At 38.7% G+C, this 14,240-nt stretch overlaps 3 protein-coding genes across 3 annotated transcripts; 2 read left to right on the top strand and 1 right to left on the bottom strand.

The window, feature by feature from the left end:
- Positions 1-2,307: 2,307 nt before the first annotated feature.
- LOC141779728 (hepcidin-like) lies at positions 2,308-5,439 on the top strand. The gene is made up of 3 exons (XM_074654722.1): positions 2,308-2,457; positions 4,838-4,918; positions 5,096-5,439. The coding sequence occupies exons 1-3, from the start codon at positions 2,371-2,373 to the stop codon at positions 5,198-5,200; spliced, it is 273 nt and encodes a 90-aa protein (XP_074510823.1). The 5' UTR covers positions 2,308-2,370; the 3' UTR covers positions 5,201-5,439.
- LOC141779730 (hepcidin-like) lies at positions 4,572-11,495 on the top strand. The gene is made up of 4 exons (XM_074654724.1): positions 4,572-4,657; positions 10,768-10,878; positions 10,983-11,063; positions 11,245-11,495. Exons 2-4 carry the CDS (start codon positions 10,792-10,794, stop codon positions 11,341-11,343), a joined length of 267 nt encoding a protein of 88 aa, XP_074510825.1. The 5' UTR covers positions 4,572-4,657; positions 10,768-10,791; the 3' UTR covers positions 11,344-11,495.
- LOC141779729 (hepcidin-like) lies at positions 7,103-7,915 on the bottom strand. Its single transcript, XM_074654723.1, has 3 exons — positions 7,720-7,915; positions 7,535-7,615; positions 7,103-7,353 (listed from the first exon to the last, which is right to left on the bottom strand). Exons 1-3 carry the CDS (start codon positions 7,804-7,806, stop codon positions 7,255-7,257), a joined length of 267 nt encoding a protein of 88 aa, XP_074510824.1. The 5' UTR covers positions 7,807-7,915; the 3' UTR covers positions 7,103-7,254.
- Positions 11,496-14,240: the final 2,745 nt, after the last annotated feature.

The following is a 14,240-nucleotide window of genomic DNA, read 5'->3' as shown; positions in this document are numbered from 1 at the left end:
TAATCAATTCTCATCTTTATTTTCACATGGAAAAGCAAATTAAGTACCTACAGTGTTTCTGTCATGGCATGGTTTTGAGGGAAGATGTAAAGATCCAGGGAAAAAGAACCGGTAGATTACCTGTGGTACCTGAGTGTGGTGAGGTGTAAGGAGCATGAGGAAAGCTTTAGGTGGTGGGTTTGGTCATACAAGTTGAGCTAATTCCTCGGAACATAAATGTGCTGGGAAAGGGGGGTGAGCACTGGACAGAGACAAAAACCCTAGACCAGGGCAGAGAGGTATATTGATCTGCCTGTCAGATCTGTCAGCTGGGATTGTGCCAACAGTAGCTTTATTTGGCCAGAATATTGGCAGCCAAGGTAGATGTTGAGAGATATTCAGGAACGTGCAGGCCAAAACAAGTAAGCTTGGAAAATCCAAGCCTACAACAGAATCAACAGAAAAAAATCATGTCAAATTTTGAATAAAATTGGTCTAGATTATGTACAAAAGTAAAACACCAAATACACGTTTGCACTGAATATTTATGTCCTCTAAACTGACACGCCTAAAGCTTCACTAGCAGAAATTGCAAAATAAGCACATATGGTCAATAATAAATTGAAAGAATATGGCAGCTGTAAATCTGCATCTGTACAAGAGCGCACTAGTGCCGGAGACCACCAAGAGGCCTATGGCAGGAAGACTCCGAAACATGGACTAATAAGACCAATATTATGGATTGTTGGCCATCATCCTGAACACTATGCTTGGTATAACCCGGACAACACACATCAAAAGAAATGCACCGTCCAATTGTGGTGGCAGTATGAAGCTGTGGGGATGCTTCTCTGCAGCAGGACAAGGAAGGCTTATTGAATGTAGCGGTTAAAATGAACGCAGCAAAATTCAAAGACATCCTGGAGGAAAATTTGCAAGTCGCAACTTCAATTGCGGTCAATTCTCCAACAGGCAAAAAGCCCAAACATTAAGCCAAAGCTAAACAAGAATGGCTTCAAAACAAAAATGTGATTGTCCCGATGTGGCCGAGTCCAAGCTCAGACCTCAGTCCAATCCAGAATTAGTGAAAAGACTTGAACTTGCTGTGCAATTTCAGTCTATGTGCGCGTTGACAGAGCTTGAGCAATTTTGCAAAGAAAGAGTGGAAGACCGCAGTGTCCAAATGCTAAGATGATACAGGCCTATATACATAGCCCCAGGGCTGTAAATGCTGCCAAAGATGCCTCTACTCAATACTGAGTAAGGGGAGAATGACTAATGCAATCAAACATACTGGGTTTTTGTTGTTTGTTTGTTTTTTATTATTTTTCCCATTTGTTTTCTAGCTATAAAAAAAAAGAACAAACTAACTATAAAATAGGATGTATGAACTGTATTTCTGCCACACTAGTAATGATACATTTGATTGTATTTTAGTGCCTTCTCAAAAAAAAAAATGCCCGTTCTCAAAAACCCGGATGAGAACGGGTTTGTTACATCGCTGTGAGTTCCCCTGCTCTTCTCTTATACTCTGCTGTGCGAACTGGCTGCTGTGTGCTGCTGTCGGTGTGTCAGTTTGACCTCAGTCATCCATGCAATAGCTGGACATATTACAGTCTTTAACACTTCTGTCCTATTTCCTGCAGGTAAAAGTACATTTCATATAATATAATTGAAAAGTTCATTGTTGATTTGCTGTTGTGGATCAGACAAAATGGTCCAAGGTCAAAAGCAGAAAATGTCCCAGTCCCCCTCCCAGCAAAGCCCTTTACTGGAAACAGGTCAATTCTGCCAGTGATGAGGCAACAATGGCCCCCCATTTGAAATGGTCTCGAACCGCCGCTGCCTGTTGTCTTAACTGTCTGCCCACTCTCATCCTGGTAAAACTGGGACACTAAACACCAACTTTAAAAAGAGTATTAGTTAATATATTAACAGACACTTAGATGCTCTCTCACTTCCCAACACAGTTCACGGTCACAAAACATCCTCTACCTCCTTTGACAAAGATGAATCAAAAATATGAATAATACTAATAATCTGAAATGAAGTATTAGTAATGTTTTGTTGGGCATGTGCAGTCTTACAGTCTTTAACACTTCTGTCCTGTTTCCTGAAGGTAAAAGTACATTTCATAAAATATAATTGAAAAGTTCATTGTTGATTTGCTGTTCTGGAAGACTCTAAATTGTCCAAGGTCAAAAGCAGAAAATTTCCCAAAGCCCTTTATTGGAAGCAGGTGAGTTCTGCCAGTGATGAGGCAACAATGGCCCGACTGAGTATAAATACCAGTACTTTTTACACACTCAACCATCAGACAGACTGACAAGAGTCACCTAAAGATCAGAAAAAGTTATCCGCTGAACAACTAAACCACTTCTACTCTCGAAGATGAAGACATTTAGTGTTGCAGTTGCAGTGGCCGTTGTGCTCGCCTTCATCTGTATTCAGGAGAGCTCTGCCTTCCCATTCGCTGGAGTAAGAACATGACTTCAATCCTTTCATTTGCTCATTAGCTATTAGTGTTAAAAACGCTAAGATGTCGTTCCTAAACGAGCAAAATTCATCAACAGGTGAAGGAGCTGGAGGAGCCAATGAGCAATAATGAACCAGCTGCTGCTGAAAATGAAGAGATGTCAGTGGCATCGGGGAAGGTACGTTCAGTTGACCGAATGAATTAAGTCAAATACCATGAGCCAATTGATGTTTTCTCCAGAGAAGGAGAGCAAACAAACAGAGTGAGAGATAATGTTGGAGGTGAACATTTTACTCATGTCTCTTGTCTTTTACACAGATGCTGTTAAACATCAGGGAGAAGCGTCAAATCAAAAGCTTGCGCTGCCTTCATTGCTGCACCACTTCCCCCGGCGGTGCTCCAATCTGCTCTATCTGCTGCACTTGAAGATTCCTGCACCAGCATGATATTTTCCACAACAACCACTATATATTCATTTGTTACCCTCTTTTCTCTTAAAGATGCTGTACTTCATATGTGCTCAGTGATGTGACATCACCCACACACTATACTGTATATCTGCAGATACTACAGAACACCTTGCTAATGTCTTTTGTCTTTCACATAAGTGGATAAATACATTGTATTGTACTTTAACATCCACAAAATATTGCAGCTGTTTTCAACAGAGGACTGTAGATCATTCAAAATCAAAAGGAATTAAATGTAACACCAGGGATACACACGTGTCTCAAATGCATCTCCTGGTTTAAGAGCAGGTACATTGGTATGGAGCTGGTTGCATATCGTTTAATCACGTTAGGCACGTGGCCCACGTTGGTTTAAAGGTCCTGCACTTACACGAGGCAATTAGAGGCTGCATGAGACACATTTAGAGGACATTTATAAAGATATAAAGTCTACTTTTTTTGTTGTTGCTGTATATCACCTGGTTCTCTGGCTCCTCTGCGGGTGTGTTAATGCTCTTTAGTGAAAACCAAGAGTTTTCTAATAAAACAAACAAACGTCTTCTGGCTCCACTTGTTGTTTTTATCTCATCTTTCTCTCTCTGCTGTTTAATAGACACTGAGATGTTCTCTCACTTCCCCACCACAGTTAACAGTCACTAAACATCCTTTACTTCCTTTAACAAAGATGGATCAAATTGTGTCATAAAATAACATCTGGAATTAAGTATTTATAATGTTATTATGTTCAGTGGATTACACCGTTTGGACTTATTTATTTTGCAAGTGTGTTCATCACGACTAGACATAATGTGCTAGAAAGATAAGATAAGGAAATATTTAACAAAATACGGGCTCATTCCAACAGATGTGGAGCTATTTGAGGTTGTTGACACTGATGTTGCGGTCACCTGAAGCCAGCACATGGGCCAGTAGGGTTATCAAATAATGAAATAGAGTAAATAGGGGATTTTGGTTATTGCGATAGGTATTTAAAACCAAATCTCTTTGACATATGTGTCTTAATTATACAGTATGTGCCAGAAAGATGCTTAGAGTACACATAGTATAAAATAGGCTGTATGAACTTTATTTCTGCCACACTAGCAATGTTATATTTTATGTTGAGGTCATAAAATCGTGATATCAAATATGGACAAACTGTTGTTTTGCAGAAACATCTGAGACAGTGCAGCTGAAGTAGAGGCTTTAAATCTTGCCTATACCTTTCTGCTGCTCTCAAGATGATTAATTTGGTTGAACTGCAGGTTTCTGTGTATTATGCATTATGCAAAAACTGAAATTGATTAAAGCTATTTCATAATTGCATCCTTTACACTGAGCAAACAATATTTTCCAGAGGTTCACTTTCCTGGGTGGAGGATTTTCTACATAGGTCAAAGAAATGCAGCTCAGTCATCCATGCAATAGCTGGACCTGTGCAGTCTTACAGTCTTTAACACTTCTGTCCTGTTTCTAGGTAGAAGTGCATTTCATATATTTTAAAAGTTCATGGTTCAATTGCTGTTGTGGAACAAACAAAACGGTCCAAAGTCAAAGGCAGAACATTTCCCAATACTAGCAAAGCCCTTTACTGGAAGCAGGTGAGTTCTGCCAGTGATGAGGCAACAATGGCCCGACTGAGTATAAATACCAGTACTTTGTACACACTCAACCATCAGACAGACAGAACTCAAAAGACCTGACAAGAGTCTCCTAAAGATCAGAAAAGGTCTAGTTGCTATCCGCTGAACAACTAAACCACAGTTGCAGTGGCCGTTGTGCTCGCCTTCATCTGTATTCAGGAGAGCTCTGCCTTCCCATTCGCTGGAGTAAGAACATGATTTCAATCATTTCAGTCACTTATTAGCTACAAATGTTTTATCAAAATACTAAAATGTGGTTCCTATTGTAAATGTGCACAATTCATCAACAGGTGCAAGAGCTGGAGGAGCCAATGAGCAATGACAATCCAGTTGCTGCTGAACATGAGGAGACATCAGTGGACTCACTGAAGGTATGTTCAGTTATCTGAGGGGAATTTGGTCAAATACACTGAGTGAATTTAAATGTAAGTGGATGTGTTTTCCCTACAAAGTGCCCTGATGCTCTCCATAGAGGGAGAGAGAATAAACAGAGTGAACGATGATGCTGGAGATGAACACATTTCTCATGTATCTCGTCTCTCACACAGATGCCGTATAACAACAGAGAGAAGCGTGACACTCTGCCTGACATTCTGATTGACATTCTGCATGACCTATGTTGGCCCTGCTGCTCGCACAAAATGTGTGTGTGATGCAACAAAAAGCTTCTGAGCTTTCCTGCTCCAACAACCACTTAATGTTAATTTGTTCTGATTTTTGTCTTAATGCAATTGTATTCAAGACATGTCTACATATATTAAAGTGTATGAACAATACATTTTACAGGGATAACAATAGTCAGTTCCTAAAAGCATACGTGTGATATGTTTCATGAAGTGATAAATGTTATGTTTCCTACAAACTTAGTATAATAAAAAACGCATCAAATTTGTATTGGTGAGCAGCTCAGCTTGACTATTATTGAACATGGCTTCTAGTCTCAGCATGAAAAAAGATCATTAACACTTTTAGGGAACCAGATGATAAAGGTGCACTTACATATTTATGTGGGGAGAAGTGGAAAAATACATTGTATTGTATTTTTACATACACAAAATGTTGCAGCTGTGTTCAACAGAGGACTGTAGATCAGTCAGTGATACACAGTTACCTCAAAATGCATCCGATGGTTTAAGAGCAGGGAAGTTAGAATGGACTTGCTTGCACATTATTTAATCAAGGCAAACACATGACCCACTGTGGTTTAAAGGCCCTGCACCTACACGAGGCATTTCTCAAATTGAGGCTGCATTAGACACATTTAGAAAATCTTCATAGACAGGTTTGTATATGTATTGTGTGGCCGTATGTCACCTGGTTCTCTTGCTCCACTTGTGCCATCTTTCTCTCTGCTCTCCTGATGCCGTCTTAACTGTCTTGTCCTGGTAAAACATGGATAGTAAATATAATGTAAACTGTATTGTTTTAATAGACAGAAAAAAACTCCCTTTCCAATGATACCTCTTTCACACCAATGACCAGGGTTGGACCAGGGTTATCTGACCCATGTTCAACCCTTCTTTTGTCAATTCAAACCAAGCCAGTCAACACGGGTTAATCCCTGGTCATGACGACTCGGATATGACCTGGGTCACAACCCGGGAGCAATGCATGCCAATTAGCTCAGGTACTTGGAATGGGAAATCTGAAAGATTACAGAGAGAGGGGAGGATAGTGGCATCATCATCAATATGAAGGATCCTCACCACCCAAACAAAGGACTGTTCCTGCTGCTGCGGTCAGGCAAGTGCCTCCGCAGCCAAGCAGCCAAAACAGAGAGACTGAGACGGAGTCTCTTTCCCCAGGCCATCAGGACTGTGAACTCTGACCTCACCAGGGAGCCCACCAAGCGCCACACTCTGCCCCTCTTATCCACACACGTTCACACACACACACACACATAGGGCTACATACAGAGAATACACTTATTATTATTCTATTCACACTTATATTTATATTCCACATTGCATACTGATCCCTCCTACTGTAAAAATAATACCTTTGTCCCTTTAATTTTTCTTACATTTTAAATATATTTGTATAGTTGTTGTTGTCGTTTGCACAATCTTGTGACACTTTGCATTTCACTGCACTTCCTGTATGAGTATGTGACAAATAAAACTCTTGAATCTTGAATCAATGTGTGAAAAAACGTAAAATAATCAACACTCATGAACCTTTTTTCCTCTGTCTATCTACAGTACCCATTTTTGTTATATTAGAATACACTGTGCTATCTAATATGATAATGTAGGCTTCTACATTTACAAAAGGATTATGGAAACTTGTGAAGACTGAAATGTATATTTCACTCACTCTACCATCCCAGCAAAGATTTGCTGGGATGGTAGAGTGAGTGAAATATAGACCATATAAACCAGAGACCATCTTGCGATAGGTGCAAATCAGGCCAGGGGTGATGCAGTCACGAAACTTTGCCATCATTCATGTTATTGTCTACACCTTTGTGTATTTGTTTTTACTACTCTGACATGCCAAAATATCTTCTGTGAAAATGGCCCATTTATATTTGTAATTAAAACACATGTACACACTTTCATTCAGTGATATTAAAGTTTATTTTGATAATTCACTGCAGTATCAGACATTTAGCAAAATATGTGGATGATGCAGTCGCATGCACATTAACTACAGCATGACTAGAAACATTTGAATGTTACAACAATTGTCGTTGGAGCAGGAACCCTCAGAATCTTTTTGAGCAGCACACTCCACAGCCTGTGATGCAGCAGTTGCAGCAAAAACGACACTTAAGGTCACGCTTCTCCCTGTTGTTATACAGCATCTGTGTGAGAGACAAGATACATGAGAAATGTATTCATCTCCAACAGCATCATCACTCACTCCTGTTTATTCTCTCTCCCTCTATGGAGAGCATCAGGGCACTTTGTAGGGAAAACACATCCACTTACATTTAAATTCACTCAGTGTATTTGACCAAATTCCCCTCAGATAACTGAACATACCTTCAGTGAGTCCACTGATGTCTCCTCATGGTCAGCAGCAACTGGATTGTCATTGCTCATTGGCTCCTCCAGCTCTTGCACCTGTTGAGGATTTGTGCACATTTACAATAGGACCACATTTTAGTATTTTAACAAAGTATTTATAGCTAATAAGTGAATGAAATGAGTTTAAGTCAAGTTCTTACCTTAGTGGCTGGGACAGCAGAGCTCTCCTGAATGCAAATGACGGCGAGCACGACGGCCACTGCAACCGCAACACTGAATGTCTTCATCTTCGGACGGTTTGACTGGTTTGAGTTTATAAGTCAACTAGATCTTTTGGTGACTCTTGTCAGCTCCTTTGACTTCTTCCCCTGTCTGATGGTTGAGTGTGAAAAATGTGTTGCTATTTATACTCCCTTAGGCCACTGTTGCCTCATGGACTTACAGTACAGCACCTGCTTTCAGGAAGGGGCTTGCATCACAATGGGAATGGGAAATTCCTCAGCATTGGTAATTGGAAATTCCTATTTTTTTGTTTGTCTGTTCCACATATCAATCATTAACTTTTGTTTCATGTGTCGGTTTGTTTACAGCTCTATCGTTTATACTTATTCTGTACTTCCAAGCATCTTTCAGTTACGTACGAAGATTAGAGGTGAACTCCAAGGTCAAGGTACATCAGTGTCAGATCACACCATCCGTCGCTGTTTGAGCCAAAGTGGACTTAATGGAAGACGACCAAGGAGGACACCAAATCATAAAAAAACGAGACTGGAATTTGCCAAAATGCATATTGACAAGCCACAAAGCTTCTGGGAGAATGTCCTTTGGACAGATGAGACAAAACTGGAGCTTTTTGGCAAGTCACATCAGCTCTATGTTTACAGACGCAAATATGAAGCATACAAAGAAAAGAACACTGTACCTAATGTGAAACATGGAGGAGGCTCGGTTATGTTCTGGGGCTGCTTTGCTGCATCTGACACAGGGTGTCTTGAATCTGTGCAGGGTACAATAAAATCTGAACACAATCAAGGCATTCTGGAGCGAAATGTGCTGCCCAGTGTCAGAAAGCTTGGTCTCAGTTGCAGGTCATGGGTCCTCAAACAGGATAATGACCCAAAACACAGCTAAAAACACCCAAGAATGGCTAAGAACAAAACATTGGACTATTCTGAAGTGGCCTTCTATGAGCCCGGATCTAAATCCTATTGAACATCTGTGAGGAGCTGAAACATGCAGTCTGGAGAAGGCACCCGTCAAACCTGAGACAGCTGGAGCAGTTTGCTCAAGAGGAGTGGGCCAACATACCTGTCGACAGGTGCAGAAGTCTCATTGAGAGTTACAGAAATCGCTTGATTGCAGTGATTGCCTCAAAAGGTTGTGCAACAAAATATTAAGTTAAGGGTACCATCATTTTTGTCCAGGCCAGTTTCATTAGTTTGTTTTTTAAAATGATTCTGTTGAACCACAATTCAAAAGCAATATCTGATTTTCATTAGTTAATTTTCAGTACATTTTTATTTATTATTACTTTTGTCAGTTTCAAGTTATTTCAGTGACCATTGTGGGTTTTTCTTTCTTTAACGGAAGGGTACCAACAATTTTGTCCACGTCTGTATAGTAGGGCTACTAAAGTTGTTCAGCTGGGCATGTGGCAACTGTCTGATAATGTAAGAGTCCAAATGTAATAAAATGAGTTTATATTTCATGAAGTTTGCTCATTGCTCAATCATGTAATGAACTAGAGCAGGGTCTGGTAGGCTACTTTATAACAGATGGGACAGGTGACAGATGAAGCCTTTATCTTTATTTAGAAAAAATAAAAAAATAAAAAGTTAAAAAGGTAACATTACTCACATTCATGCTACCGTGGTGTAGTTTGTTTATAGCCTGACGTTAGCTTTTTACTTCTGGCGATTGAATTCACACTTCAAAAATCATAAAAGTGGTGTTCATTTGTGAAGATTATTTTGCTGAACAAAACGTGTAAGTATTAACGTGTGTTTACCACAGAGCTCATTTTCTGTAATAATCCAAAACCAAATGGAAAAATCCGTTGGCTTTTTGTCGAAAGAACCCAGGGTGATGCTAACTTCTAAGTTACATAGAAGTTGTCTACAGAAATACAGCACTCTATTTCCCAGTGAAACAGCATAGTTGAGCGGTGTAAAGTTACAAGAAGGACTTAAATCAAATCCTTCGCATTTGATTTGCTGATAAAAAATGGGCAGTCTTAGGATTTAGCACGAAACGGAGTTACAGAGCACAAACAACTCCCTTGTTGCAAAAAGTTGTAGATTGACTTATGGATGGATGTCATGATATTAACGAAAATTCGGTTAGTACTAGCTTACGTAAGCACACGTCATTCCATTTTAAAGGAAGAAAAGATCATTATATTTTTGTAAAATTGTTTGCATATATTGTTAAATAAGTGCACAATATGACCGGGGAGGTGAACTAAAAGGGTTAAAAAGGCTTTTTTAATTTCATCTCAAGTTAAAGCAACAGCTATGCAGGTGATCAGGTTATCAATAGATGAGTGAAGTAAGGGATATTGCAAAATATATTTTACTGCAAATTTAAATGGCCCTATATATACACTATACTATATATCATTGTCATTACCATCATTCATGTAACACTGTTTAAAATGTTTCAGTGTGTTGTTTAAATTGATCTATTAAGTAAGAGGTAATGTACAGCGAGCCGGTCATTGTTGTGAAATAAACCCTGACAGGGCGATAGACCCCGACGCGGAGACGTTGATTTCACAACATTGACCCGCTAGCTGTACATTATCCCGCTTGTTACACAGCTACTTACTCAAGAAATCTGGCAGTAATGTTATAAGAAAACAAAAGCATTTACAAAATTGGCTGTCATTTTAATACTGTATGTTATATGGGTTCTTCATCATACGTAACTGAAAGATGCTTGGAAGTACAGAATAAGTATAAACGATAGAGCTGTAAACAAACCGACACATGAAACAAAAGTTAATGATTGATATGTGGAACAGACAAACAAAAACATAGGAATTTCCCATTACCAATGCTGAGGAATTTCCCATTCCCAATGTGATGCAAGCCCCTTCCTGAAAGCAGGTGCTGTACTGTAAGTCCATGAGGCAACAGTGGCCTAAGGGAGTATAAATAGCAACACATTTTTCACACTCAACCATCAGACAGGGGAAGAAGTCAAAGGAGCTGACAAGAGTCACCAAAAGATCTAGTTGACTTATAAACTCAAACCAGTCAAACCGTCCGAAGATGAAGACATTCAGTGTTGCGGTTGCAGTGGCCGTCGTGCTCGCCGTCATTTGCATTCAGGAGAGCTCTGCTGTCCCAGCCACTAAGGTAAGAACTTGACTTAAACTCATTTCATTCACTTATTAGCTATAAATACTTTGTTAAAATACTAAAATGTGGTCCTATTGTAAATGTGCACAAATCCTCAACAGGTGCAAGAGCTGGAGGAGCCAATGAGCAATGACAATCCAGTTGCTGCTGACCATGAGGAGACATCAGTGGACTCACTGAAGGTATGTTCAGTTATCTGAGGGGAATTTGGTCAAATACACTGAGTGAATTTAAATGTAAGTGGATGTGTTTTCCCTACAAAGTGCCCTGATGCTCTCCATAGAGGGAGAGAGAATAAACAGGAGTGAGTGATGATGCTGTTGGAGATGAATACATTTCTCATGTATCTTGTCTCTCACACAGATGCTGTATAACAACAGGGAGAAGCGTGACCTTAAGTGTCGTTTTTGCTGCAACTGTTGCATCACAGGCTGTGGAGTGTGCTGCTCAAAAAGATTCTGAGGGTTCCTGCTCCAACGACAATTGTTGTAACATTCAAATGTTTCTAGTCATGCTGTAGTTAATGTGCATGCAACTGTATCATCCACATATTTTGCTAAATGTCTGATACTGCAGTGAATTATCAAAATAAACTTTAATATCACTGAATGAAAGTGTGTACATGTGTTTTAATTACAAATATAAATGGGCCATTTTCACAGAAGATATTTTGGCATGTCAGAGTAGTAAAAACAAATACACAAAGGTGTAGACAATAACATGAATGATGGCAAAGTTTCGTGACTGCATCACCCCTGGCCTGATTTGCTCCTATCGCAAGATGGTCTCTGGTTGGTTGTATTATTAAAAGATAAGGTGATGCTTCCTCTTCATATGAAAAGATGTAGAGCCAATCATGGTTCTATTTGTTGACACTGATGTTTTGGTCACGTGACACAAGCACTCAGGCCAGCAGGGTTTTCAGTAAATGAAAGTGAGTGAAGTTGGGGATATTGCTTTTTGCACAAGATACTGTATTTTGAAAGACTTAAGTTATACCAAACAGCCTCTGGTTTTATTAGCGCTAACAGCAGGTGTTAATTTGGGGTTGGTGACAAATAAATAACACACATGAAGAATAAAAATGATTAAGTAGAGATCAAGGAAATGTGTTCATCATAAGTGGATATAATGGAACAGCTCAAATAGTGAAATAAAAAATAAGTATTTAAAAAATGGGTAGTCAGCTGTATTTTCCAGCAGACGTGGATCCATTCATGCTACTGTTTGTTGACACTGATGTGATCGTCAAGTACTCAGGTCAGGGGGGGTTAGCAGGAAATGGGACAGAGTGACATGAAGGACGGGATTTTGGTTATTGCGCAAGATATTTTGAAAGACTGAAGTTACAACAATTCAAATTCCCCTGACTTTATCAGTGTAAACTGCACAGTGATTACTTTATTTTTACTTTTTGTTTTTTTTATGTTTTTTATGTTTTTTATAGTACCAGAAAATCTTCAAAAGGAAAAAAATATAATTGCAGTTCGGTGTTTATGTTGATAATTCTTATTATTAATTATTATGATATCACTGTAATTACATTCATGTAAGAATGTTTAAACTGTATTATATATGACATTGATCCATTAACAATTAGTAACAAATGCCAAGACATCAGGATTAGTATTGCAATAATGCTCAATAAGGAAACAAAAGATTTTACAGAATCAGCTTTCAGTATAGATGCCATCTTGTGCCTTGAAGAAGGAAGGTTCTTTTACTTTATGTCTCTCCTAGGAAATGTATATATATTATAAATAAAACACTTATAATTTGCAAGTGCACATAAGCACACCATACATTTTGCTTCCATATTGCATATTTTAAAACATGTGCAGCAATGTCTTCATCTACGGAACTGTGTTCTGTCTGTAGAAACAGCCCAGTCTGACCAAATGGTGTATGAATGGCACAGTAATTTGGAAGTCCTTTTGTGTGCAATAACAACGCCTTTGTTGCTTTTGGTGTCATGTGTATGCCATGTAGTCTGTACTGTAAGGCTGTGGCGATTCGTCGACGTAGTCGATTACGTAAATACGTCGATTTACGTAACGTGCGTCAACGCATCGGATGACGTAATGAAAATGCGCTGCGCCCGGTCCGAGCATGGATTCGGATTCCCCCAGAGAGCAAGAAGCCTAAAAAAAAACACTCCCACGTTCATCAAAGGTGTGGGAATACTTCAAACAAAGACCCAACAATCCGGTGCTCTGTAAATTGTGCAGAATGGAGATGGCGTACTACAGCAGTACAAGTGCAATGCACCATCACCTGACAAGAAGGCATCCCAGAGCGCTGCGTGAAGAAGACAGCAACAAGACACCGCCGTAAGTCCTGTTTACTTTTTCATCACCCAGGCATGATATATTAAGATTGTAAAAGCGCGGGCATGTTTCTGTTAGCAGTAGTCATTTAAAGTTTGTTTTTAAAATGTTTCTTCATCACCACCATGTTAAAAGTATTTTATGGACCACTGTTATAGTAACGTAACGTAACGTTACACCCTGCGTCATCTAACGTTGTTATTCGGCCGTTATATATTTTCTGTTTACTTTAACTGCGATGTACAAGTGAGAAAATGGCTTATAGTAACATTACATATTGTTCTACAGTCTGTGACTGTTAGTCTGTAAATAGTTTCAATTATTTCTCTCTTGCTCCACACTGATGCAAAAGTACATTTGCTAGTGTTTATCTTAACTGCATATTATTACAGTGATGAAATAAATCCATGTCTAAACCATTTAAAGTTTTAAGTTTCGTACTTAAGTAAAAATACTGATGAGGATTATTATTATTATTATTATTATTATTAGCTTAATGTCATAACACAACAGTGCTGTGGAAATTAGACCTGTTTTAAAATGTGCCACTATTATCATTATTCTAATGGATTTCTGTGTCTCTTTTTCAGGATAAGACAAAGCAGAGTGGAGGACTTTTTCCACAAAAAGAACATTGCATTTATTCCTTTTACATGAATTTACAATACAAGCTCTTGTTTTAATTTTATTTTGGAGAAATTGTATGTTGGACTGAAAACAGATTACCAGTAAAGACTGGGATATTTTTTGTTGTGAAATAATGCCATAATAATATTATTGTTTTATGTATATGTTTATAAGAGAAGATATTTGAATAAAGTATTGAAATAATAATGAGTCAAGTTTTTGATATTTATTTTAAAAAACAAATTGTTCGAATAATTGATGAATTAGTCGTTAGATTAATCGACTAATCGAAAAAATAATCGTTAGATTAATCGTTAAAAAAATAATCGTTAGGTGCAGCCCTACTGTACTGGCTGCTATGCAAACACATCCAAGTGAATATGATACTCTAAGAGGTAGTGACGT

This window comes from Sebastes fasciatus, chromosome 12 (genome assembly GCF_043250625.1).
Source record: "Sebastes fasciatus isolate fSebFas1 chromosome 12, fSebFas1.pri, whole genome shotgun sequence".
NCBI lineage: Eukaryota > Metazoa > Chordata > Actinopteri > Perciformes > Sebastidae > Sebastes > Sebastes fasciatus.
Note: the sequence above shows the minus strand (reverse complement) of the source record. Positions and strands in the feature narration are given on the sequence as shown.

Bases quoted from the DNA above. Each gene is read 5' to 3' on its own strand.
- LOC141779728 (XM_074654722.1), top strand. From the start codon at position 2,371: ATGAAGACATTTAGTGTTGCAGTTGCAGTGGCCGTTGTGCTCGCCTTC. The intron at 2,458-4,837 runs GTAAGAACATGA...ATTCATCAACAG, and splicing joins CTGCCTTCCCATTCGCTGGA to GTGCAAGAGCTGGAGGAGCC. The intron at 4,919-5,095 runs GTATGTTCAGTT...TCTCTCACACAG, and splicing joins CATCAGTGGACTCACTGAAG to ATGCCGTATAACAACAGAGA.
- LOC141779730 (XM_074654724.1), top strand. From the start codon at position 10,792: ATGAAGACATTCAGTGTTGCGGTTGCAGTGGCCGTCGTGCTCGCCGTC. The intron at 10,879-10,982 runs GTAAGAACTTGA...AATCCTCAACAG, and splicing joins CTGCTGTCCCAGCCACTAAG to GTGCAAGAGCTGGAGGAGCC. The intron at 11,064-11,244 runs GTATGTTCAGTT...TCTCTCACACAG, and splicing joins CATCAGTGGACTCACTGAAG to ATGCTGTATAACAACAGGGA.
- LOC141779729 (XM_074654723.1), bottom strand. From the start codon at position 7,806: ATGAAGACATTCAGTGTTGCGGTTGCAGTGGCCGTCGTGCTCGCCGTC. The intron at 7,616-7,719 runs GTAAGAACTTGA...AATCCTCAACAG, and splicing joins CTGCTGTCCCAGCCACTAAG to GTGCAAGAGCTGGAGGAGCC. The intron at 7,354-7,534 runs GTATGTTCAGTT...TCTCTCACACAG, and splicing joins CATCAGTGGACTCACTGAAG to ATGCTGTATAACAACAGGGA.